Raw genomic sequence first — 27,481 nt, forward strand, 5'->3', positions numbered from 1 at the left:
TCTCAAACTGTCAACAATGTTCTGTAAATGTCATCAAAAAATTTGCTCTCAAAATAGCATCAAAATGTTTCCAAAATAGTTTTAAATCACACTGATCCCAAAATGTCAACAATATGTTCCCAAAAAAGTGTCACAGGATGTTAAGAAAATGTTGCCTAAATTGCTATGAAAAATGTTCCCAAACTGTCAACATTGTTCTGTAATTGTCCTAAAAAATGGCACCATTTAACTCTGAAATAGTGTCAAAATGTTCCCAAAATAGTTCCAAGATGTTCTGACAATGTTAATAATATTTTAAAATGAAACACTGCTGAGTAACTGTTGTCCCTACCTGCAGATGATGCTCTTCATCTGGCTGTCCTTCTCCTCCTGCTGCCTCCTCAGCCTCTCCTCGCTGTCCTCCAGACGGTGTTTGTACTCCAGCAGCAGCTTCTGCATCTGCTGCTCCTGAGCCAGCAGACGCCGCTCGTACTCCTCCAGACGCCGCCCGGACACCCGCAGACGCTCCTTCAGCCGGGAGATCTCCAGCTCATACTGAGGTTGGAGGAGGAGGAGGAGGAGGAGGAGGTTAATGTGGCACAAACAACACAAGTCACTTTATTTACAGGTTTGTAACAGAAACGCTGCACGTCCCAGCTTGGTGTGTCGAGACAGACAGACAGACAGACAGACAGACAGACAAAGACAGACAGACAGACAGACAGACAGAGACAGACAAAGACAGACAGACAGACAGACAGACAGACAAAGACAGACAGACAGACAGACAGACAGAGACAGACAAAGACAGACAGACAGAGAGACAGACAGACAGAGACAGACAGACAGACAGACAGAGACAGACAAAGACAGACAGACAGAGAGACAGACAGACAAAGACAGACAGACAGACAGACAGAGACAGACAAAGACAGACAGACAGACAGAGAGACAGAGAGAGAGAGAGAGACAGACAGAGAGAGACAGACAGACAGACAGACAGACAGACAGACAGACTACCACCACACAGTGAGAGTGGTCAGGTGAACACCTGTCCAGGTGTGTGTGCTACCTTCTCAGTGTTCCTGCCCTCCTCTCGGCTCCTCTCCCCTCCCTCCTCCTCCTCCTCATCATACTGCCCATTGTTGAGCACCCAGGCTGCCGTCCTCTCCACCGGAGACATCGCCACTGCCACCGCCTCCACCGGAGACGCCACCTGAACACAAACCAGTGACATCATCACACCCCGTGACACCTGCACTAAATGTTCGATTATCTCATTAAAACCAGAGCGTGTTTAGGGACCAAAACAGGACTCCCACAGTTTGTCAGAGCCTTTAAAGCTGCTGCACACTGAGGCTCAGTTTATTAAACACTGCAGCTGCGTTTCATTAGTCTTTCAACACGCCCTCGTTATCTTCCTCTTGGAGGAATCCCCGCCGCCATCCTGAGTGTTGTTCCATTTCTCTAAAAACCTGAAGTGAACTTGGTGAGATGGATCCTCGGGGGGCTGAGGGAGTGAACAACAATGGTCACTCCAGATAGGTCTGTATCACCCACAATGCATTGCAGCTACGCATTTGATGCAAAAAAATTAATCTGTGGTGACGTGGCAGTGCTGTACGCAAAGCTAGGGTTGCACCACCGAAGAAGACGTTGAATAAATTGTAAAATAAATAAAGTGAAATAAATCCACCGTTCAACATGTTTCTCAGTTCCTGTTTTTCCAGCAGGTGTGTGTGTGTGTGTGTGTGTGTGCAGGTAAACAGTACTGTGCAGGAGTTTTAGGCAGGTGTGAAGAAATGCTGTAAAGTAAGAACGCTTTCAAAAATATAAAGTTTAATTATTCACCTTTTTGGATTTACAAAATGCAAAGTGAGCGAACAGAAGAGAAATCAAATCATTATTTGCTGTGACCACCCTTTGCCTTGAACACAGCATCAGCTCTTCCAGGTACACCTGCACACAGCTTGTGTAGGATCATAGTCAGGTGTATGATTAACCAGTTACACCAAACAGGTGCTAATGATCATCAGGTTCATGTGTCGGCTGAAACACAGTCATGAACGGAAACAGAAACAGCTGTGTAGGAGGCTTCAGACTGGGAGAGGAGCAGCCAAACTCTGCTGCCAAAGTGAGGCTGTCACAGGTCGCACACCGTGACGAGACACAATGTGGTTACACTGCATCAGCAGGGTCTCTCCCAGGTAAAGATCTCAGAGCACACTGGGGTTTCAACATGTGCTGCTGAAGCACAAAGAAACGGGAGGAGCACAGGATTGCAGCAGGTGAAAGACACATGATGCTTCTTGCCTTTGAAATCAGAGGATGTCCTGCAGAAACCAGTGGGACCCAGGTACACCCATCGACTGTCTTCATGGAAGAACTGCGGCCAAAAAGCCAAATCTCCGACGTGGAAACAAGGCCGAGCGACTCGACTCTGCAGGAAAACACAGCAAGTGGGGTACAGAGAGATGGCAGCAGGTGCTCTGGACTGATGAGTCAAAATGTGGAGGGCTGCAGGCGACAGTGACGCACGGTGGAGGTTCCTTTGCAGGTTTGGGGCTGCACTTCTGCAGATGGATTTGGGGGTTTGGTCAGGATTAATGGTGTCCTCAATGCTGAGAGATACAGGCAGATACTTCTCCATCATGCAGTCATGCAACAGGGAGGCGTCTGATTGACCCCAAATTCATTCTGCAGCAGGACAACGACCCCGAACATACAGCCAGCGTCATCAGGAACTATCTTCAGCGTCAAGAGCAACAAGGAGTCTCCCTGAGCTCAGCATCATCTGGTCTGTCTGGGATTACATGAAGAGACAGACGGATCTGAGGCAGCCGACATCCACAGAAGATCTGTGGTTAGTTCTCCAAGATGTTTGGAACAACCTACCTGCAGAGCTCCTCCAAAAACTGTGCGCAGGTGCACCTGGAAGAACTGATGCTGTGTTGAAGGCAAATATTGATTTGATTTAGATTTCTCTTCTGTTCGCTCACTTTGCATTTTGTCATTGATAAAAATAAACAATACTTCACAGCATTTCTTCACACCTGCCTGAAACTTGTACACAGCACTGTATAGGTGTAATGATTCACGGAGTCTCAGGGAAATCTGAAATTTTGATATTTAACTGAAAAATGTCAAATAATTACACTTAATATTTACTTTGATTGTTGTTCTGTTGTGTGATGTCTTTATTCATCATCATCTGTAGACGTGTGGAAAATGAGCTGTTTTACAATCTATTAAAAACCCACAGCAATAATAATTAATAATCATGCAGATCACAAACAGAAATGTCTAAATCAGAACGTGATGCAGATAATCACCACATGGCCCACGGTATATTGGGATTATCCACTCACAGACAGGAGGCTGCACTTGTCTGATGAAGTTTAAAAATGAAAAAGAGCAGCACAGCGCCTGTCCCGCAACTGACGGTGGACCCTTAAATCCCCGCCCACTTTCCCTCCACTCTCCGATCGGCCTCTGTGCGACATAGAAAGAGGGCGAGAGGAGCTACTGATGAAACTCTGAAGATCCTGCAGAAGAATTTTAAGTTAAACCCCTGAAACATGAGAAGCTGCAGGAAACTTCAGACACGAGTTTGTGGACAAATTAAAAAATATAAATTTCATTGATTATTCTGGGATATTTTTTCCTTCAACACGCAGACACACAGGAACTTGATCTTATTGAAGCTCAAACTCTGAATGACATCATATCTCAAGACAATTGAATCGAACGCAACTGGACTTGTCCAGTTGCGTTCGATTCAGTTGCCTTGAGATAACTATGACCTGGATGAATGAGAATATCCACAGGCATGCTCTGAATGACATCAAACACGTTAATTAACTTTAGCTGTTTTAAATTCGTATCTTTTGTCAGATGTGATAAATTTAACTGTTTTTCTGCAGTACCTGCTGTGGAGGCTTGGTGGCGCTCCTCGGGGGCGGAGCCATGTTCTCCGCAGAGCAGGTGGCCTGCTGGCGGCTGGCGTGGGCAGGGGTGGGCGTGGGATCTGTGTTGGCACTGCTGCTGCTGCGTAGGGAGGTGCTGTGAGGGAGCGAGCGCGGCGTCCTGGCCCCTCTGCTCTGCTGCTCCACCTTGATGATGTGGGCGGTGCCTGCCGTTGTGCTCTGGCGGGGGATGGCGACCGCCGTGGCGACACCAGGTGGGAGGTCTGGCGGCGCGTGTCGGCGAGGTGTAGAACACTCCTCGCTCTGCACGCTCCGCCTGCTGCCGGACTCGTCCAGGCTGCTGTTGGACGCCACGCGACCTTTGACCCCCACTTGGCTGCCAAAGTCATCAGAGTTGCTGTGGCTGTTGTGCGAGCTCTCCGTGCTCAGGTTCTCAGAGCTGGAGTCCTGCCGCAGCGAGTGGGCGGAGCGTGTGGACAGGCTGTGGGCGGGGTTACTCAGGTGGTAGACGGGGTTCTGGAAGGACAGCGGCTGCAGGCTGCGCTGCTGGCTGAGTGATGGGTGCAGCGGCCGCCTCACCTGCGGCGCACTCTGCGGCTGACCGTCTCTGGGCGGGGCTTTGGTCTGGTGCGGCCCCGGCTGGGGGGTGAGAGGGTTGGAGTGGGGGTAGTTGACAGGAGGCGGGGCGTGGCCGATGGAGGCCTGGGAGCCCACCCTGCTGAGGCGGGGCGGGGCCTCGTGGTGCGTTGGCGGCCCCGCGGGGCTGTGCAGACTCTGCGTGTCCTGCAGATCCACCAGAGAGATGCTGCGACCGTTGGGCAGCAGGCTGTCTCGCTCCTCCTGGTCTGAGAAGCTGGTGTGGACGGAGGGATGCTGCTGAGCCAGCAGGGGGCGCTGACCTCTAACGTAACCCTCCACCAGATCAGCCACTGGAGACTGCAGGCTTCGGACATCGCTGTGGCTGCAGGAAGTGACACGTACACACGAGTCAGTCTGATTCAACACAACATCAGACATCACATTTCCTTGACTTTGGGTGAAGACGTCTCCGAACATTACAGTTTGTTTTTTATTCTGAAAGTCCCTGTGAAACACAAACTCTGTACTGTGACCTATTTCTCACTGACACAGGATATTTGATTGGTGGAAGGATACAGATCAAACACTTCTCATTTGATTGGACTGTAAAAAAGTGGGCGGGTTCAGAGTTCAGTGGAGCAACAGACCACTGCTGGCTCCGAGTCTGTCCAGACCCATAACTCTTATAAGTTTGTGCCAAATTTATGGGATTAAGTTATCATGTTCACAAGAATGAGATGGATGCAAGGTCACAGTGACCCTGACCCTTGACCACCAAAAATCTAATGACGTCACCTTTAATCCGAGAGGACGTTTGTGCCAAATTTGAGGAAATTCCTTCATGAAAATGAGATGGACGCAAGGTCACAGTGACCTTGACCTTTGACCATCAAAATCAAATGACTTCACCGTTAAGTCCAAGTGGACTTTTGTGCCAAACTAGAGGAAATTCCCTCAAGGTGTTTTTGAGATTTTGCGTTTATGAGAATGAGACAGATACAAGGTCACAGTGACCCTGACCCTTGACCACCAAAAATCTAATGACGTCACCTTTAATCCGAGAGGACGTTTGTGCCAAATTTGAGGAAATTCCTTCATGAAAATGAGATGGACGCAAGGTCACAGTGACCTTGACCTTTGACCATCAAAATCAAATGACTTCACCGTTAAGTCCAAGTGGACTTTTGTGCCAAACTAGAGGAAATTCCCTCAAGGTGTTTTTGAGATTTTGCGTTTATGAGAATGAGACAGATACAAGGTCACAGTGACCTTGACCTTTGACCACCAAAATCTAATAAGTTCACGTTTGAGTTCAGTATTAGTAGTTTGTGCCAAATCTGAATAAATAAACCTGAAGGTGTTCTTATGGAGAATGAGACGGAGGGACACGTAATGCCTCCGTAATGAAAAAATAGTTGTTATTTTTTGGGGAATGTTTTTGGTGAATATTGTTACATAGGCGCACAAAATGTCGAGCGAAGTGACCTAAATTTACAGTTTTCATTTAATCCCAAAGTAGTACTATAAATCTTTGCATGTAGCCCAGATATATTCCTGACTCTCAGTTTACACAGTTACTGTGCATGTTTTAAATACTTTAAAAAAATCTATTTTTATTGTTTTCCCCATGTGTTCTACTTGTTTCTAAGTACCAGTGCACCAAAGCAAATTCCTTGTATGTGGAAACCTACATGACAACAATAATAATTCATTTAATGCAGATTGATAATTTAGTTTTGAGACAGGTTTTCGTTTGACACATGCAGCTGACGTGATGTTAACAGATTATGTCTGCAGCACATTTCAAGACTCTGTCAGATGATTTTTATTGAAAGGAAGTGGAGCCAGAGGCTGAATGAGAGGAAGGACGTTAATCTGAAGTGATGGATGATTTAGAGAACATTCAGTGCTATTTATAGTTAATAAATATAAAACAACCTTTAAAAATATCTCAACAGTTACTGGATGGATCGCCATGAGATTCTGTACAAACATTCATACCCTTTGTTTTCTCTGCTGATCCTCTCACTTCTTCACAGAGCTGCCAGCTGGTGGCCCGATGTTTATTTTTAGTGAAGCCTGATTTTATTTTCCATCAGAAACGTTGATCCACCTCTCATGATTTCTCTTTGTCTTATCTGATACTTTCACATGGAGTCACCACAGAACATTTTCAAATCCTACACAGTTAATTTAAAGGTCCAGTGTGTCAGATCTAGTGACAGCTATCAGTGAGGACTGCAGATTACAACCAGCTGAAACTTCTCCTGGTCAGAATTCCTTCAGTGTTCAGGAGCTGAATGGTCCTCAGAGGAACACACACACCAGCTGATTTAAGCCAGGAAACACTCTGAATGAAGACGTTTCATGTTACATATTCAGTGTTTTTTAGATGCTCCTCGACACAGAGGAGCTGCTAACTCCAGGAGCCAATGTGAAAACCTGTATGTCCCTTTCTAGAGTCAGTGTTTGGTTTGTCTGCTCTGGGCTACTGTAGAAACATGGCGGTGCAACATGGTGATCTCTGTAGACGAGGACCTGCTCCCTGTGTAGATATAAACAGCTCATTCTGAGGGAACGAGAACATACAGCTGATTATATGATATTCACTTTAAATCTGACACACTGGAGCTTTAAACTAAAGAACTTAAGTGAAGGTAGCTCACTCTACACTTCATTTCAGCTGTGTGACGTTTAGCTGTTTGGACTCTCAGGTCAGAGTTTAAAAACCAGGATGTGCTCAATCAGCCAATAGAAACACTGATTCTCTGTCTGGATACAGAGAAAATGATTTTAGCATCAGTGTGTGTGATCGTTATGATGTCGCCCACATCCAAGCTGTGACATCACATCCTCAGTTCTGTTGAAGGTAGATTAATGTGACCTTCACTCTGACCTTTCATGGCTCAGATCAGCTGATTGGTTACCTGTCTGCGGGGTCCTCAAAGATTCGCTGTAACCCTGACGACAGGCTGCCGCTGATGTTGTGTGCAGAGTTGTGCTCCTGGAAGCGTCTCAGCTGCTGCTGGACGGGCGTCGGTGCAGCCAGGCAGCGAGAGATGTCTCCCAGAATCCTCGGCAGGGGGCCCAGCTTTGCTACGGTGGCCTGCAGGAAGGAATTTTCACCCTGGGTTTGCCGTGTGTGTGTGTGTGTGTGTGTGTGTGTGTGTGTGTGTGTGTGCGTGTATATGTGTGTGTGGATGGTTTGAATGGAAGCACCAGGATGCGGTGGTGGTGGTGGTGGGAGAGCAACATGGCAACAGAGAGAGTCGGCCAGACAGGAAGTGAACAGAAGGAGGGAGGAGGAAAAAAAACATGAGGGAAACTTAATGGAAACAAAAACCAACTAGAACAACATGCTGCTACTGAATAGAACCACAGCAAACACAGCAGAGCCATGCTGAGACTGAGCTCCGACAGGTGAGACAGGTGAGACACAGCACAGCCGAGGGGGAGGGGGTGAGAGGGTGAGGAGGAGGTGGGGGGTGGAGGAGGTGGGAGGGGTTCAGGCCATGCTGTGAAGTTCAGCCACGCAGTGTTGATGTGATTAAATGAACTGAAGTGACTTTTGCTCCTGATGTTCATTCATGTTACATCATCAAATATTCACATCACACACACACTCTGTCAATGATCACTGATCAATAACTGAACACTCAGCAAACACTCCTCAGTGTCACTTCCTGGTTTAATAAAGGTCTGATATAAAAACAGAAATCGCTCCGATGTTTCTGAGCTCTGATTCAACAGGTCAGATCGGCGTCTGTATTTGTGAGGACGGCTCACGATTATTTACATTGTTGACTTGTCGTACGACATCACCAACATGATGTCAGAATCAACAGCAGGGTTTTCCTGACCATTACGCCACCTGGACACAGTGAGTCCCCCTTTGTTTCTCTAAGCCTACCTGCACGAGTCCACTGAAAACTAAAGTCCTGTTTCCACCAAGCAGTTCAGTTCAGTTCAGTTCAGTTCAGTTCATAGTTTCTGTCTCCACAGTGTAAAGTTGTGGATGGTCCCAACAGAAGCGTTCCTTAGCGTCCCCATGTTTGGTCCCCCCTCTGTTGGGGTACCTATCACTTCATTCACTGGGCCGACTGCCGGCAACTTTTAAGGTGGAACGTTAACTTGTAATGTTACTCAATGCATGAGTTGATGACGTGAATCCATCAGCACACCTTAAATTTCACTGTGACAACTTTGACCATCACTTTAGTTTTTATACGACACACACTTTTAGTAATGACTTTAAAAATATAGATTAATTTGGAGCGGATTATGTGAAGGTCATATATTCTAATCCTCACTTCCTGTGGGCTACAGCAACACTAAACCCCTGAGCTTGCCTGAGAAGGACTAAATGCACAAAGCTGCTATTTTTAAATATCCCATGGAGAGAGACTCTCACTGCAGCCTGTTCTATTTTGTTCCAAAGGGACTGGACTGAAAGGGTTTGGTGGAGACGGAGCTTAAAACAGCACTTACACAGTGTAGCTTACCGGTGGAAGAGGTTAATTCCTGATAGTACTTAGCTAGCCAAGCACTAGCAGTGAACTAAAGTCCGTGGTTTGTAGTTGCTGGTGGGTTTCGTAAATCCACCAGCAAACCGTCCATCCGCAGAAACAAGGTATCGTTACATGTGGCAAAACTCCCAAACAGGGCAGAGGAATTTTTTCTTTTCTACTCGCCCTGTAACGTTATCCCACCACTCGCAGCCCCACCTGAGACTGACCTCTGGTGGCCTCACATCAATACAGCATCTGCTTTCAGTTTAATAAAAAGAGAAACATCTGTATATTTGATGGTATTAAAAATCATAACTTCTGGATTTCTAATACCATGGTATAATGTAATACTTTGATACCATCTAGTGTAAGACTAATGGGAACAGGAAGTCAGTCCTGAGCGTCCAGAACTTCTTATTACTGACACTTATTGAAGAGTTATTGAACAGTTCACGAATTCTGAAAGAGTTTAAAAACGAGTTGAAGTAAAAGCGACGTATCAACTTTCTTAATTCCTCTCACTGGTTGATATTTAGCTGCCAGGAAGTAGTCCACGGAGGCAGCAGGCCAAAAGAAAGTGCACCAGGCTTTTACGCCAATTTTTGTAGTGGCCAAACAGTGGTACTGCAATTTCCAGGATGTGTCACGTGAAGTCACTGGGCCCAAGAAGACTTTTCCCCATAGACTTACATTGTGAAAGAGATGTCTAGAAATCAGCGGATACATTTGTTTTAGCGTAACGACCTCTATGAAATGACTTGTTTCACCATCAGGATTTGATCCATTTGGTCCGATAACATTTCCAAATTCTACAAGAGCTGCGAGATTAAATTATTTTATACCTATTCAAGTTAGTGGAGTGCTAAACCGGAAGCTTGCCGCTTGGCCACAGTCTGCCAAAACCATTAATAAAACCTGTGAATGTCGTCACACACACACACACACACACACACGCAGCTGTTGGTTGGTTGGTACCTTGTCCAGCTGAGAGACGACCTCCCACAGCAGAGCGTGAAGGACGGACAGCTCGCGGCCGAGGTCGATGTAACCCTCGAAGCCCGGCGTGTTGGACAGCGTCTCCGGGTTGGAGATCTCTGACAGGAAACGCATCATCCCTGCCCACTCGTGCTCCAGGAAGTCATTCATAAAGGCCATGTACTCCTCTTTGTTTCCAAACCTGCAGACGACACACAGTTTTCTCCAAATTCAGATACTTGTTTCTCTGTTCAGAGCTTCCTTAACCATCGTAAGAAAACACTTGTCAAAAACAAAAGCCAGAGTTGCACAAACGTGTTCAGTCCTTAAATATTTAATTTTATCCTTAAACTTCATTTCAAGGGTCAACAGGGTTTATTTCATTCTGGGAGCAGGTCTGTTCCTGAGAGTCACCTCCACATCTTCATGTTCAAAACTGGGTCTCATCCAAAAGCTTGTTTGCAATCGTGACTATTATGAAGCACAAAACTCAGATGGAGGACATGAAGTGATGTACATACTGTGTCAACTGAGACACGTATAGCTGCAGACACATTCCTGTTGTAGCGTACACGACACCCCCACAAACTGCACCCAGCAGTACAAGACAATCCCACCAACATGACGGTCATCTGAACCCTGATACAACACGACGTTGTAGTGAATAAACATGAGGCTAAACGTAGCAATGATTCACTTTATGATTCATAACACATAAAGACATGATTCACTTTGTAAATAACGAGGCGTAACGTTAACGTAGTGCATCATGGCTAGCTAATCTCCAACTGTGCGTTTGCATCAGAGCTTCTGCCTCCAGGCCACCGGGACTGATCGTGGACTGACGTGTACGTTAAGGTGGGCGAGGCGTGTAGCTCATGTAGGTCATGTAGCGGCTCCAGCTGCTGTTACACCTGCTCCAGTGATAGAACATAGAGATAAGTGACGACATGAACGGCTGGATGAACCTGCAGTAAAAATATTTTCATGCTTACCTACAATTTTTCTTAATTCTGCCTGATTTTTCTCTCATGTGGAAATTTTCTATACTTTTGGGAGCACTGTGCATTGTTGACGAGAGGTTCGTCCAAGTCTTTAATTTGTCATTTCCTCCCCTAATTCTTGCTTGAACCAAAAGTCCTTCTGGTGCAGCATCTTTAACGCCATCTCAAAGCTCTTATTTCTGCTCTGAGGAGGGAGGAGGGAGGAGTGAGGAGGGAGGAGGGAGGATACATGAAAGGAGCCTTCACAGAAGTCTTTTATCAGTCAACACACGCCCCACATTGGATCTATTGGATGCTGCGGCTCTACTGATCTGATACGTCACCTCACTCTGAAGTTTCATACCGGCGTGAAGACAGTTAACAGATTAAACCAGAGGTATCAAACATACGGCCCAGGGACCAGAAACGGCCCGACGAAGGGTCCAGTCCGGCCCTCAAAGCTGATGCACATGTGGAGGCTGAGAGGATTCAGGAACAATCTGAACAGCGGGTAGATACGAGGAAATATGTCTTTAGAGAAATGAGACGTCATGTGAAGCGACGTCTGTTTGTGATGACGGCAGCAGCTGATCACAGCTGGATCAGCTGTCAGGAGGCTTTACTAACAGCTATAGAAACTTTTAGTGGAGTTTGTGTCTTTGGAAAACGTGGATGCATTTTCAGAGACTTGGACTGGAGGTGAGAGGAGAAACGTTCACGGGGAAGATCTCTCTGCTCAGAAGCTTCAGCAACAACCATCAGGACCCAAACTGACACCAACACCCTGACAATCTCTCCTGAATCATCACCTCTGAAAAAGAAAAGCTTGTACTGAATTTATCAGGGCAGTGTGGCTGCTGTCCACCTGCGCACACTCACTTGGTGAAGTTGGCGAGGTTCTGGATGACTTTAGCGATGAGCGTTAGCGTTCGGGACGTCCGGTCGTCGGGATACTCCTGCATCAGGTTGAAGAGCGACGGCGACATGATGGCGGGGCAGAGGAAGCGCAGGAATAACGAAGCGCTGATCAGACGCTTGCTGATGTCCTGCTGGTGGCCGCGAGCGACACACTGCTGCTTCCACGATGCAAACACCTCCTTCAGCTCCCGAGGAAACACACTGCGGAGACAGGAAGGGTGTCAGCCGTCACTGCAGGGAGGAAGGATCGGGTTTGTGCTGCTTCAGAGAAGATTTACTGACATTTTTGGTTTTGGTGCAAATTCAGTAGTTCAGCCCAAATGTGGGTTTAATGAATCAATAAATAAATAGATTACAAAATATATATTGAGAGTTTACAAGATTTAAGGGCAAAAAGCCTCCAAATATGGCTACAAAGCATTAAAGTCTTTCCTACATTTAAACGTTCATTTTTAAAAACTTACAGTCTGCTCAGGTATAAATTAAGGGATGGCTTTAGTGTAAATTGGTCAATTTTAAGGGATTTTTTTTGTCTTAAATCTGCTTATACTGTAAGTCAAAAAAATACCTGAATATACTGCAATTCATAAATGTATCTTCTAAAATCACATTAAACACCATAGTTACATTATTATTGGTGAGTACATTAATGGAATTTTAAGGTAAAAACTTAAGGGATTGAGTTTTCCGGGTCTGTTTGTGCCCAAAGATTGTACTCTACTTCCTAAAATGTGTCTCCTGACAGTCGCTGCAGAGACTCAGACAGTGAAGGACTCACTGATAAACACTCTGCAGTAAAAACGCTGCAGGGAAAAATAATCTGCATAATTTAATGTGTTCGTTAGTTATCTGACGAGCTGATTAATATGACAGAGGCTGTTTCAGCCAATCAGAGCAGCGTGTTAACGGAGCAGGGTGAAGGTCAGCACTTCATCAGCACACTGGAGGCTCTTTATTCTGACTCCGTCCTGTTGTTGCATCTCTCTGACAGCAGGTGGCAGAGTCGCTGTGTTTCTTTTTGATGAAACATTCAGGCGTCAGAGCTCCTCGACTTCTTTAACTTTACATTAATAACCTTCAGCACACTAACGAGGAAATAAAACAATACACTGGGGTTAAAGAGGAACGTCTGAAATCATATTTTGTTTTTGAAAAACCTTCACATGTACATACATGTTATATACTGGTGTGATTATTGAGGCATTGTCAACTACAGTCTGACTGGATTTGTAAGGCAGATATATTCATGATGAAAATGTTACAATATATCAGTTGATAAACAAATAAATATTCCTGTTAGTAGATATTTTATTTATTTATATTTATCTAATCCGTTTTAATGCGCTAGTTTTTAAAATTATTTTGACTGTTATGGCCAATTTATGTTTTTTAGAGTTTGTTCTTTGTGTAGCTCCTGGTTTAGTTATTAAGTGAGTTTATGTGGCACTACAGGTGTGAGTGTGTACTGGGTGTGTACTGGGTGTGTACTGGTACCAGTAGGAATTGATGATCTTGCAGAAAGCCAGCTCGCAGCACATCTTCAGGTTACTCTGGTGTTCGGCCAGCTCACTGCTGGAGCATCGACTGGGATCCACCTCACAGTTCTCATCTGACTCGTACAGAGCTTTGATGAACTCACCTGGTGACACACACACACACACACACACACACACACACACACACACTTAATGGTTACTTAATTAATCACAGTGACGATAGTTTTAAGTTAAATGACCTCTTCACATTTAAAGTAATTTCAGAACACAAACATCAGCCAAGTTCATTTCTCTGTTTATCAAATTTCCAAACTGATTCCATAATAATAAATGATCAGTGAAATGATTGATTATTGATTGCTGTTAAGTTCTGATTGACTGATAGAGACTTAATAGTACAGACCCTTTTACTGTCAGTACACAGTGTGATGTGTGTTGGTGGGCGGGGCTTAGCTGGAGGCAAAACAGTTCTCCACAGACATTAGCTAGCGCTAGCTAACAAGTTGTGTTGTCTTGTTTTAGACGATGGAGGAAGATGATGTGAGTGGTGCGTTCAGAAACACTCATTGTGAGTGTGGGAGCGCACTCTGACACAAACTGGAGCGTTGATAAATTGGGAGCGCTGTCTGAATGTAGCGTTGGGTTATCCAGAGCAGCGCACTCTCAGAGTGGCAGAGCGCACTCTGGACACTCTGTCTGTGGAGACGGAGCAGCAGAGCGCCGAGCGGAGTGAATGTGTGATTAACTTAACCGTTGGTTCATTCATGTAGAAATATAACGCTGCGTTTCTTCCACCAACAGGGCTCTCATTTTAGTGTAGAGCGTCAGACTGAATTTACCAACGCACCATGTCAGGTCACTCACTCTCCGGGACCGCCAGTGTTACTTGAATAAGTAAACACTGACCAACGGGACCAGACTGGCCGACCCGTATGCTCTCACTCAGTGGATGGATGATGTCACAGGAAGCCAATCTTACAAAGGAGGACCACACTTGTTTGTTTTGCTATGGAAGCTAACGTTAGCTAATGTGCTAAAAAGTTAGCGTTGCAGAGAAATCCAATCTTCCTCTTAATCCCTCCCCAGTTTCTGATGAGGTGGACATGATAACCCTTAATACACATAACCTTATTCATCCCTACAACAGGAAATACTTTTTCCCTAACCTGATATGAAGTGTGCGCTGCACATGTGAGCATTTTTGATGATGGCCTCCGTCCAGTCCTTTGGTCTTATCACATTTAACCATAGTTGTCTTTGTTTTTGTTGACGGGCAGTGGCGGCTGGTTTTGAGCCATGACTCCTTCTATTCTGGCTCCCAATAACACAACAAGACAAACACATTTTAACACTCCTGTGGAGCCTACAGCCCTGTGGGGGAGAGGCAGCTGCACCTCCAGCTGATAACATGACGTCATCGTGACGTCGGCCCTTAAAGGGTCTGTACAGGACTCAAAAATAAATAAATGACTGGATAAATAAATTTAAATCTACCAAAATATTTAGTATAATGAGGAGATTATTTAATGGAATGTGTGAAAACATTATTTTTGTTTTAATTTGCTTCTTTATTCATTAACCTTTGAATTAATCCCCTACTACTCATTTGCTTTACTTTTTAATTTTCTCTTTTTACAACACTGGCGATGTGACAAATAAAAACTGAAACACCTGTGTGATCATTAACAAACCAATACTGATTTTGAAAATGTTCCATGTTCATGTTTTCTGCAGTCTCATGAACACTGAAGCAGGTTTTGACTCGTCATTAAGCTTTAACGAGTCCCTCCGAGTGTCTGATCAGCAGGTGACGCAGCAGAACGACACGAATCACGGGTTGTTGAACGTCAGCTGAAAAGAACGCAGCTGCTCAACATGTACGATAAAAACTGTCACAATAAAAGACCTCAGTGGAGGAACGCTGCGGAGGACTCGTGTTACCTAACGCACTGCAGGAAGTCAGAAGTTATCTATTTCCAGATGTGAACCTATAAATATCTTAACGAGGGTGAAAATATTGGTGTTTTCGACTGAAGTTTTCCTGCTAATAATAAAGCTCTGAGAGCCGACGTGATGAGTCTAATGTTTCCTGGTTTGTGATGACAGCAGGTCTCGTGGGTCTCTGACAGTTTCTTCTTAAGAACTATTTTAGGTCTCTTCACAGCGTCTCTGAAATGTTTCACAACATGCTAACTGAGCAGAATCACTCCAAGGAGGAGGAGGAGGGTGAAGATGATGCAGCAGAGTGGAGACATAATGATTTCTAATTTAAGCATTCAGCGGTCCATAAAAATCATAAAAAACGTGTTTTGAAGACTTCTGATCTAATTTAGGATCGACGTGATGCTGCTGACACGCTGTGAACTCTGCCTGCTCATTCTACTGAAAAATATTTATAAAATCAAACATCACAATATTTTTAAATGAGAAACTGGAGAAAGTCACACTGCAGCTGGGGGCACTGCTTTACTGATATTTGTCACTAACTGTCTGAAATTAATTTATAAACTTACACATAAATTAACATTTTTCCACAACAAGAAATAAAAACATTTTGGTTTCAGCTCGAGTCACTCTGTCCATAATTCCTCTGATACAGTTTCTATTTTTACTTCTATTGTTATTCTAGTTTTACACATTGTTACGTTCACTTTAAGTTTAAACTAGAATTACTGGCTTGTCACAGTCAAGCTGACCTTTGACCTTTTGGATATAAAATGTCATGACTTCATTATTTTATCCTGTCAGACATTTGTGTCAAGTTTTGTCATATTTAGCATTTGAATTCTTGAGTTATGGCCAAAAACATGTTTTGTGAGGTCAGAGTGACCTTTGACCACCAAATTCTTCGTTTGTGCCAAATTTAGGGAAATTCCCTGAAGGCCTTCTTGAGTTATTGCTTTCATGAGAATGATACAGACGAGAGGTCACAGTGACCTTGACATTTGGCAACCAAATCTAATAAAACTCATAATTGAGTCCAAGTGGACATTTGTGCCAAATTTGAAGAAATTCCCTACGAGGTTCTTGAGATATCGCAATCACAAGAAAAGAAGGGATGGACTGACAACCAGAAAACGTAACGCCTCCAGCCACGAGTTCTGCTGTCATCTAAACCTGCTTACAGGTGTGTGTTCAGGTGTGTGTGTGTGTGTGTGTGTGTGTGTGTGAGCTGAGACTCACCGAGTGCGTCGTGCAGGTATTTCTGTCCCACCAGCTTCAGATATTCCTCGATGGCTTTGGTGGCCAACGTGTTCTCCCTGAAGATCAGGACGTCGTGGTCGGCACAGCGGTCCACCTCTGACATCACCAAGTCTGTCAGGAAGTCCTGGACAGGAGGAAGAGGAGGAGGAAGAGGAGGAGGAGGAGACAGTGAGTGATGTCAGTGATCACTCATAATGTGGAAAGTGATTTCATCAGTGTTTCATTTCCAAAATACGTCTATAGAAATCTGGAGACATGTCAGCGGAGACGAGAGGGGGCGGGGCTGACCCTGTTGCTACGGATGACATCATGTCTCCTCACTGTGAGATTTTATAGATGGATTTTGTTAACAAATATTTTGGATATTTGGGATCTGAACTACGAGTAGGTCTGTGATCTGTCAATACGTCCAAAATAAGAAGCAAACAGCGCCGCCATTCACGTAAACAATTTATGATTTAATATTTCTTATAATAAAATAAATGACCGATCGTTCTCACACAATATTTGATGGGGATATTTTTTCCAGATGACCAAACAAATCTTTGTTGGGGTAAATATATTCACACATCAGTTGATCAGCAATGCTGTTGGTGCTGACTAAATTTACATTTGATGAAAAATATCCATCGACGCTGCAAACTGAGTTTCTGCTTCACAGTTATTTCTCTGATCAGCTGATTGGATACGTTTGAGCTCACCTTCCTGTAAAATTCATCTGTATAAGTTTCTGTTTCGTTACTCGCAGCAGCAGCTCTCACAGCATCTTCTGGACCTCAACGTCTCACCAGAGCTGAACAATTTATTCAAATAGTCAAAATCACAATATTTTCATGTGAAATATCCAAATTGAAAAAAGTTTTTCATGAAGGTAAAATGTTGTCACAATATTTCATTATTAATAAAGCACAGTGAGTCTAATAATCATATTTCAGATGAAAGAGGACGTGCTTGTCTGGCACAGACACATCATCATCATCATCATCATTTTTAGGGGTTAAAGCCCAAAAATGTATTATCTAATTATTGTTTTACAAAATCCCGTGAGATGCTACATCGTGGAGACGTGACATTTTCACCAATGACTAGAAGTTGTGTGCAAATGCTGCTCAAACAATATAATGCCAACAGGCCAGATGGGGGCGCTATAATTAGGGTTCGAAGAAATTTTGTTTTGAAAGGCCACTCGTCACAAAACTTGAAGGAAATGTCTCCAGAAGTATCTGAATCACACCCTGAAAGTTTGATTCAAATCGACCAATGGGGGGCGCTACACATGCCAAACGTTGATATCTCATAATCAGCCAAAGATATTTGTACGAACCTTGGTTTGCATCACCTAGGGTCACGTCTCAGTCGATGCACATTTGAAAATTATTGCTTAAAGGGGGCGTGGCCTATTACATTAAATCAAAATTTCACATCCAAACTTCTAAAAATCATAATAAATCACCAGTTTGTCCGACACAGCTGAAAGTTTTTCAGCACATCCACTGAATGGTGACAAAACTTTGCTGCCCTACAACCTACATTCAATTCAGAAGTCCGTCACCCTGTATTTTTAAGTTAATTATCATCTGCAACCTTTAGTTGCAGCCCCACTTCATATACACAGTTGAATCTTAAATTAAGCACAGCAATTTTGAGATTAATCAAAGTCAGGAAAATATTTCTTACGTATTACGTTAAACAATAAGCTCTTATTGCTGAGAGTCAGATGATAAGTCTGATACCACTGTTAAATATGAAGCAGATTTTTCTTTACTTTCTGACCGTCAGGCTAGCTGCTTTATGCTAAGCTATATGAAAAAACAAATCGTTACGCACAGAAACATCACACACTGATTCTGATGCGTTCAATTGTTCTATTCGTTGTGAAAATTCACAACACATGACAAAATTAAAAGAGACATTTCCCTCACTGACTCCTGGTCAAACGTCTCTAAAGGCTCTGACGGATCGGAAAACACAGAAAATGGGACCTGTTGCAAAAACTTTAATGACGGATGAAAGTTTCTGACTCAGTGTGTGAACGTGACAAACACAATGTGAAGTCGTGTTTTTTAGACATGTGAAAATTTTGGAGGAACAGACTCAGTGTGCGAAGGCTTTTACACTACAGATGTGAGAGCGCTGATTATCTGTCTCTGACTGTAAATAAGAGTATTTCCCTCTACAGCGTGGAACTACTCGTCTAAATGCAGGCTGCTGATTGGCTGTTGGACTCTGACCTTTGCCCTCCCGGTGCTCTGCAGGATGTGGACGAGCGCACAGGCCATCTCCTCCTTGTTCTTGACGCTGATGACGGGCTCCAGCACAGAGCACAGCATGGTGTAGTTATTGGTGACAAACTCGGCGAACTCCTTGTACTGCTCCATGGGCAGGATGGAGATGGTCTGGAAGCGGGACTTGATGCGGATCGACGGCCCCCCTCCTTTGGTCTTGCTGGTGGTGGGCGTGCTGACCGGGTACCACTTCTCCACAAACTGCCGGCCCGTCACACCCGACACGGGGATGTTCACCAGGCCCACGTAGTTGTTCTTGTCCTTCTTCTTCTTCTTGTCCACGTCGCGGTAGATGTGCACGGTGATGCTGTGCATGGCGGGCAGGCTGGAGAAGTCGAAGTACTCGCCCCAGAACAGGCTGTCGTGGCGGGTTTTGCTGGTGGTTCGGGCGTACAGGACGTCGTCCAGACACAGCTCGCAGAAATACTTCTTCTTAGGCGGCAGGTCTTTGGCTTCGATGATCCACAGGCGCAGCAGGTTCTCCGCCCGCCGACAGTTGTCCTGGAAACACAAACAACCCTCCGTTAAAACATCTCAAAGAACAACGACCTGAACAAGACACAGGTTTGACTGCAGAAGATGACAGTTCTTAATTCTTCACCCAAACAACACTTTAATTATTGCACAGTTTTTAACTCATTATCTTGTTTTTTTTTGTTCCATCTGTCTGTCAAACAATTTTAACTTTGCTAAAATGTAGAAAACAAATAAGTCCACACACCAAGCAGCTGTTGAGAAGGATTTTACTGCAGGATGACGTTTCAAGTCCACGGCTCTTCCTCAGGCTCCTCAGCTGTGGGCTCGAAACATTACCCTGCAGCTGCTTGGTGTGTGGACTTATTTGTTTTCTACTTTGCCAGACATCCATTGGACGTTGGGATGTGTGTGTCTTTTGTACTGTTTTTAACTCTGCTGGTGACACTCAACAGTGCGCTTCTTGAGTCCTGAGTAGGGATGCACTGATTATGAAATTCTGGTCCGATTCCAATACCAATGTTTAAAATAACAATATGGCCGACTGATGTTTTTATGTTGTTATTGATTTAGTTTCTGTTACAACGTTAACCAGCGCTCCTCCTCCATCTCACCACACAACAGTGAGATCACTAAGTTTGTGGCCGTCAGTCTGGAGCCCTGCTTTTAGCCTGCACAAAATTAAGCTCCGTCTCCACCAAACCTTTTCAGTCCAGTACCTTTGGAACCAGCAGTAAGCCTTCAGACATGGTACCTAGACCCTCGGTGTGTTCAGACAGTCCTCTTAAATGTGGGCGGGGTTGTTGTCACTCACTGCTCCGTCCAGCACTCGCTGTATTTCCTCATCAGCGGTGACACAGATGGAAGTCTGCACCTGGTTTATCGTCCACAGAACGAGGCTGCACGCCCACATTTTCACAACAAAATAGAACAGGCTGCAGTGAGAGTCTCTCTCCATGGGATATTTAAAAATAGCAGCTTTGTGCATTTAGTCCTTCTCAGGCAAGCTCAGGGGTTTAGTGTTGCTGTAGCCCACAGGAAGTGAGGATTAGAATATATGACCTTCACATAATCCGCTCCAAATTAATCTATATTTTTAAAGTCATTACTAAAAGTGTGTGTCATATAAAAACTAAAGTGATGGTCAAAGTTGTCACAGTGAAATGTAAGGTGTGCTGATGGATTCACGTCATCAACTCATGCATTGAGTAACATTACAAGTTAACGTTCCACCTTAAAAGTTGCCGGCAGTCGGCCCAGTGAATGAAGTTATTTTTTTCTCTTTCATTTTATAGTTGTAGTTTACTGATGTATGAACAGAGGTTACATAAAACCAGAGTGACTGTCCTCTACTGACCAATCAGACTGCAGGATTTCTAGCTCCACCTTTTAGTACCAGATCTGTGTGCTAGGTACCCCAACAGAGGGGGGACCAAACATGGGGACGCTAAGGAACGCTTCTGTTGGGACCATCCACAACTTTCACTGTGGGAACAGAAAAAAAGCGTACCGAACTGAACTGAACTGAACTGAACTGGACTGAACTGCTCGGTGGAAACAGGACTTTAATGTCACACTACAGAAGAACATCGAACACTGACATCAGTGAATGTGAATCTTGTTTGCCAACAGGTTGGTGGCAGTCAACAAGGACGATATCAGGTGATAAATTGGAGCATCTCTAGTCCTGAGCAACACACGGGCCCAGTGTGTGATATTAGCAGTTCTACTTCAGAAAAAGAACTTTTTCTAACACTGCCAAGACAACATTCACAGTTAGAGAAGCAATTTACACTACGTGTATTTTATGAATTATGTCCAAGTCGCTCACTTTAACAAACCCACTGTGGTTATAAAGTAGAGCATGGATTTAATTAGCAGGTGTATTTTGTCGTCTGTAACGTTCGTCTCTCTTAGAGGGAACAAGATCTTTATGGGGACAGCAGGTGGACAGTAGATGCCTCATGGAGGTGGTTTACATCATGAGAAAGCTGGAAACCTAAAGATTAATTAGAGATGCAGCTCAGTGCTGTGTGTCAAGTTGTTATAGTCAGAAACACTGTGTGTGTGAGCCGTCTGCTCAAAGACTGAACGTTTAGAGTGAATCAGGGCTTAGAACTTCATAATGAAAGTATATGATGGACATGCCCGTGATAAGTTGTGTCTCAATAGTTGCTGCAGGAGTTTTTGGGTTGATGCCATTTGTTACACAGATTTGGTGCTAAATTTAAGCATGTTTAAACACTTGAGAACTGAAAAAAAAGTTTTAAAAAATTCCCTCCAACACATCACACTGAGACACCAAGACTTTAAAAATCCATGCTGTGATTTGGTTTCAAAAACTTGACATTTGGAGGATATACCTATGAAAGCCAAACATCCTCTGAGTGTTCGAGGTCTCTGGTTTGTGGCTGTAGAGTTTCATGAGGCTGTGATAATCCTGGAGGTCACTGTAGGTCATTTTATACAGTGATGTCTGTTTCACTCCAATGAAACGGCTGCTATGGGAGCTCCCATCATCACACATGAGTAAAAGTGGGCTCACTGAATCCACGAGAGTCCCAGCTCTCCAGTCAGACCCGATTTATGTAACTCCAGGTCTGTTTATGGACCCCAGTGTGCAGAAATATTATAAATACAACAGGCGTGAGTAACACATTTGTACTGCGTGAGAAAACCTGCCAAAAAACAAAGAGGGACTTGTAAAAATCTGACGTGTCTGTAAAGAGGAGACTCGTGACCCGGAGGACTTTAAAACTCGGCTCGATGTCAGGCGAGGACGGCGGCGTCCTGGAAGTAGCTCTTAAAGAGTGTGTGTGTGTGTGTGTGTGTGTGTGTGTGTGTGTGTGTGTGAGAGAGACCTTGTTGGGCTGAATGGTTCTCCTCAGGTTCTCCATCCACTTGTCTCTCTCTGAGGCCGAAGTGCAGCTGAAACACTTGCTGCCGCCCGAGTACGTCACCTGACAGGTGGGAGAGAGAAAGAGACGACACCATGACATCATTACATTCATCACATGAAGGAAGTGAGGTCACAGAAAAGAAAAAACTGTTTGTCTGAGACTTTGGAAACCCTCATATTCCTTCGTACAGAGACTCTGACTCACCTATCCTGATTGGTTCAGCTGTGTGTGATGTGCTGTTTATGTCCTATCATATTCCGGTTTAACTCATACACGCATACATGTTTACATCTTTTTCCCCCCTCTCCTTAAATTTGAGTTTTATATGTGGGAGGATCTGTTGTCATCTGTGTCACCGCTGATGAGGAAATACAGCGAGTGCTGGACGGAGCAGTCTGGGCACCATGTCTGAAGGGTTGCTGCTGGTTCCAAAGGGACTGGACTCAGAGGGTTTGGAGGAGACGGGGCTTTAGGTGATGATGAGGAGTTTACTCAAAGACTGAGGTTAGAGAAAGGCTCTTTCTTCCTGATGTTGCTGTCAGCTGGGATTTCCACATCTACCTCGACGGCCCTGCTCTGCTCCTCGTCTACAGCCGCTGTGTCTGGTTGGTTAGCAGCTGCTTGGAACTTGTAGTCCCACAGGATCTGTGTCCCATCGGGACTCGGCACAGATGTTCCTGTCCACTTGGTCGTGTCTCTCGGTGTGTGCTGTCCCTGCTTGTATCTTACATCCTGCCACTATTACCCCTTTTCAACAGCCATGGGCTGGTTTGATTTGGTTTGGTTTGGTTTGGTTTGGGCCATCAATCCAGCACAGCAGGGATTTGCGTCTCCATGACAACAGGGCTACCTGCTTAAAGGTGTGTCTTTAACTGATGACGACTTGTCTTGAGTGAAGACGCTGTAAAGCAGCAGGCTGATCCATGGCTCAAGTCCTTCTAACTGTTGCTGCAGGTGTTTTTCCACAGCAGGGCAGGTAAAGAAGTTTACCTGTTGGAGGTGAGCTGTTTGTCTGCAGCTCTTCATCATCATCATCATCATCTCACTGCTGCTGTTTCTGCTTTTACTCTTCCTCCCTGCCGTGTTATTACACTTGGCCGTAATAACACATTTCATTTCCTGTAGATTCTTCACAATAAAAGTCCCCTGTTATTTTGTTATGTAAACACTTTTATTATTTAGGAGCAAAAGAAGGAAATGTTGAGTTTTCCAGCAGCAACTTGACACAACTTCTGATGCGGCTGATAGTGAACATCTTCCTGATGTTTTCTTGGATGCTCCTTGTTTTCACTACTCGTACAGTCTCAGGGTGCTGGACTTTGGGTGGAACCCTCCATGAGTTGTGATTTCTATCATTTCATCTTAAATGAAAGTAGGTTGTCATAAACCAGATGCATAAATATAAACATTTTTTTCTGTTGTTAAAAGGAATGTTTGTGTTTGTTAAATTCAAAACTCAATTAAAAAGCAGTTTCTCTGTGAGTCGTTTTACATGTATGTGTAAAGTGATGAGAGTCTATGAGAACAAAATAAAAGAAATCAATGAACAAGCGACAGTCGGGGTCCATTTAATTATTACAGTAATAATTCTCCTCATTATGTGTTTTCTGTTCACTGACAACAGAAGTTTCTCTCCACCTCAGACTGAAGATGATTTCTTCCTATTTCATGGATTTATTTTATTTATTGCTTCTTAATACACATATATTTTACTACACTCCTGCTTACGTTACACTTTAATATTACTGTCTGCCATAAATATATATCATTTTATTTCCAACTTCATACTTCAACTTCTGCATTACTTTATGTTTCAGACTCCTTCTGTACTTGTGTGATTTTCTTTTTTTAGACATACATGATGTTTAACCCTAAACCCTGCCTCTCTGTCCTCGCTGTGTGTACGACAATAAATAAAATAAATAAAAACCTGACCTCACTCCTCGGCTGGTTTTCAGTTTGGTACAAACAGTCTCTGTGATGTCACAGTATGAACTCATTCGTTTCCGTCCTCCTCACCTCGAAGCAGAACTCCTGTCCCAGGATGCTGCTGTGCAGAGGTTTGATGAACACGTCCTCCTCCATGCTGAGGTCCAGAGCCTCCACCGCGCTGCCCGGGCTCAGCAAAGACTCATGGGAGGTCGACTCCTTCAGCCTGGGGAGCCCGCGAGATCTGGAAGACAAGAGGAACATGGAAACAGAGATGAATGTGAGGCAGGTTCAGGTCCTAAGCTCCTGAGGATGTTTGAGAATAAAACAACGCTGCCAGGGGGCGCCGCTGAGCACCGCGCAGTTCTCTGATACCATGACAACGCCACGAGATTCATCAAACTCCCTCTGAGTGTTTGAGCTCGCCACCACAGCCGCCTGCTGCCCACAGCGAGGCAGGAGAGCAGATATACCTACGAAAAACAACCACAGAGCCAGGTGAGGGGAGTTCCCCAGAGCATCCCTCCTCCTCCTCCTCCTCCTCCTCCTCCTCCTCCTTTTCCACCTCCTCCTCCTCCCCCTCTGCTCCCACTGTCCGCCCACCTCGACCCTCCACACAGACAGCAGCAGCTCTGTTTGCCACCAGCGCCTCCGAGCGAGCGTCGCCGCCTTTATGAAGCTTCCCCATAGTCCAGCAGCCGGTAAACAAGGTCCTGGGACGGGCCAATCGCATCAGGCCTCCGGGAGCGTTTCCATAGCAACAGCCTCTCCCAGAGAGAGCAGGAGCTAGGCAGCAGAGCGTGACGCAGCGAGGAGCAAGGCAGGTGTTTAACTACAGAGAGGTCTCGGGGGAGGGGGGCAGACGGAGCTGTCAGGGGTTAATGAGAGGAGGTCAACGGAACGACTGCAGCTTTTTCAGCAGCAGAAGAAACTTTACAAAATAAAGCAGGAAAAGGCTGACGGACACCAAACGTTGATTTTACATCAAACTCCTCAGTGTGTGAATGAACTTCAGATTTAAAAGCTGGTGGAAGTCAATGAACCAGAATTATTGATGAAAGTACTCAAACTATGCAATTGAAAAAAAAATCTGACGTTTTCTTCATCAGATTTTACAAAATAAAAACACAAAACATTTTGATCCAAAAGACTTTTAAATGTAGACACTATGGCTGTCACGGTAACACCTTCATTTCAATTAATCACAGAAAAAATGCAGTGTTAAAAAAATAAACACTGATTAATCATGTTCTGTGGTGCCCTTTGACCCGGTGCGTCATTGAGGGCCACAGTGAGACGAGACGACGCTGCTCGGCCCCGTGAACGGAACATTTACGTTTGAAAAACAGATGGAACTGTTGACAGGAGCACTGACCTCTGCAGGAAGGAACTTTCATACCATCGGAGAACTGAAGTCTAAAATACTGTATCACCTCAACACAAAGCGTTTAGCAGCAAACCAGGAGGTCCAAGCTAGCACAGCCTCTGATGCTAACGCTAGCAGCCACACTCAACCAGGGGTTCAGACACAAACTGAGTGACCGACTAACTGACTCTTGGGTCGGGAAATTCATCTCTCTGTACTGACAGGCTGACTATATATCTTAATATTTTCACGAAATAGGCAACGTGTTTTCAGCTGCAAGTCAAAGCTACATTTGAGACATCACAACCAGTTTTATAAAAATAGACTGTGATGAAATGAAATACAGAGACAGGGTACACAAGTACACAAATCAGCTTCACTATAACTCGCAGCATTCACAGACAAACACTTGTCTTTATCTGGACACATTTTCCCCACAAATACAACATGCTAACATTATTAGCACGAGCCTATGGCATCTTACATTGTATAAATTAGCCTAGCAGCTAGCAGACTTCTCCTCTACCCATATGAAGCCAGGGACAACAGCAACATTTAACAAAGGTAACGTTACAAAATTTGGCTCCATTACAGCTCACAAGGTTCACTGACAAAACAACTGTCTGAAAAAACACACTAAACACATTTTCCAAACAAATACAACATGCTAACGTAATTAGGATGAGGCTCTGGCATTTTTACATTGTATAACTAATGGCGTGTTCCAGGCAACCCGTAACTCGTGTTTTTACAACCTTCTACCCGTGACAGTGCACTGGAACGGCAGTCAAACCTGTAACTTCCCACCCGTGAACTTGTACCAGATCGATGTACTCCCGGTTACGCTTTCTGACGTCACACAGCCCTCTAAACTCTAAACCAGTGACCTTACTCCTCTAAACAACAATGGCAGCTCCATGGATGCGGTGTTGATGCAGGTGATACACGGTGAGAAATAGACATAAAATAACCCTAATGTTAACGCACTATTGGCAGCCGCTCTAACAGCAAGTTTCCAGTGCAAGAATAAATCAATACAAAATACGTTTCCAAACACACAGACAACGTAAAATAAAAAGTATGATAGCATCTGTGACCTTATGCGCCGTTTCTCCTCCGTTTAGCTCAAATGAGGAAGGAACCGGCACCTTTGGCGATAGAAGTGATCATAAACAAACATAAACCCTGCATGGTCCGCCATGTTGCTTTGACAGTTTGGCGTGACTTGCCTGGAACGCTATGAAGTCGTGAGTCGTGACTTGATGTAGTGACTTACGGGCTCAGAGACTTGCCTGGAACACAGCTTTAGCCTAGCGGCTAGCGGACTTCTCCTCTACTCATATGAAGCCAGGGACAACAGCAACATTTAACAAAGGTAACGTTACAAAATTCAGCTCCATTACAGCTCACAAGGTTCACTGACAAAACAACTGTCTGATACTAAACACGTTTTCCAAGCAAATACAACATGCTAACGTTATTAGCACAAGCCTATGGCATTTTACACTGTCTAAATTAGCCTAGCAGCTAGCAGAGATTTCCTCCGCTCATATTTCAGCCAGGATAAATCACACACAGTGTGTGGAGGCTTTATTGTCTTCACAATTTATTGTTTCTTATCTGTGAAATTAAAGTAAATCAAAGCTTTGTTTCCACTGAGGGAAATGGTTTCAGCTCACAGAGACAGACAGGAGGTCTGCGTCACTGTGACACTGTGGAGTTACATTTCTGGGGAGGTGCACGTCAGGCTACGGCTCTAAAAAGTGTGTTCATACAGCTCTGGGAAAAATGAACACGACATGTTGAACCTTTGGGACCTGTTCATCACTTGAAGGAACATCTTTAACTGTTTTCTTTCCTGTGTTCTCTTATTTGTCCAGATGTTGCATTGTATTGTCCAATCTGTTTTATTTCATCTTGGTCTTTATCTCTTCCTCTCTGGTTGTATGTAGTTAGAAG

At 44.4% G+C, this 27,481-nt stretch overlaps 1 protein-coding gene across 6 annotated transcripts in view; it reads right to left on the bottom strand.

Moving 5' to 3' along the window:
• The window catches only part of rasal2 (RAS protein activator like 2), a 113,630-nt gene that overhangs the window by 6,656 nt on the left and 79,493 nt on the right, over nucleotides 1-27,481 (bottom strand). For 5 of the 6 annotated variants that reach the window (XM_033650571.2, XM_033650569.2, XM_033650573.2 and 2 more), the window contains 11 exons: nucleotides 24,247-24,400; nucleotides 22,189-22,287; nucleotides 18,800-19,354; nucleotides 16,548-16,692; nucleotides 13,363-13,507; nucleotides 11,830-12,069; nucleotides 9,968-10,169; nucleotides 7,412-7,611; nucleotides 3,906-4,866; nucleotides 1,052-1,195; nucleotides 332-534 (listed from right to left, as the gene is read on the bottom strand). In XM_033650571.2, coding sequence (XP_033506462.2) covers nucleotides 332-534; nucleotides 1,052-1,195; nucleotides 3,906-4,866; nucleotides 7,412-7,611; nucleotides 9,968-10,169; nucleotides 11,830-12,069; nucleotides 13,363-13,507; nucleotides 16,548-16,692; nucleotides 18,800-19,354; nucleotides 22,189-22,287; nucleotides 24,247-24,400 — 3,048 coding nt within the window. The remainder of the gene's footprint in view (nucleotides 1-331; nucleotides 535-1,051; nucleotides 1,196-3,905; nucleotides 4,867-7,411; nucleotides 7,612-9,967; nucleotides 10,170-11,829; nucleotides 12,070-13,362; nucleotides 13,508-16,547; nucleotides 16,693-18,799; nucleotides 19,355-22,188; nucleotides 22,288-24,246; nucleotides 24,401-27,481) is intronic. The other variant, XM_033650570.2, reaches the window with a different exon arrangement.

This window comes from Epinephelus lanceolatus, chromosome 12 (genome assembly GCF_041903045.1).
Source record: "Epinephelus lanceolatus isolate andai-2023 chromosome 12, ASM4190304v1, whole genome shotgun sequence".
NCBI lineage: Eukaryota > Metazoa > Chordata > Actinopteri > Perciformes > Serranidae > Epinephelus > Epinephelus lanceolatus.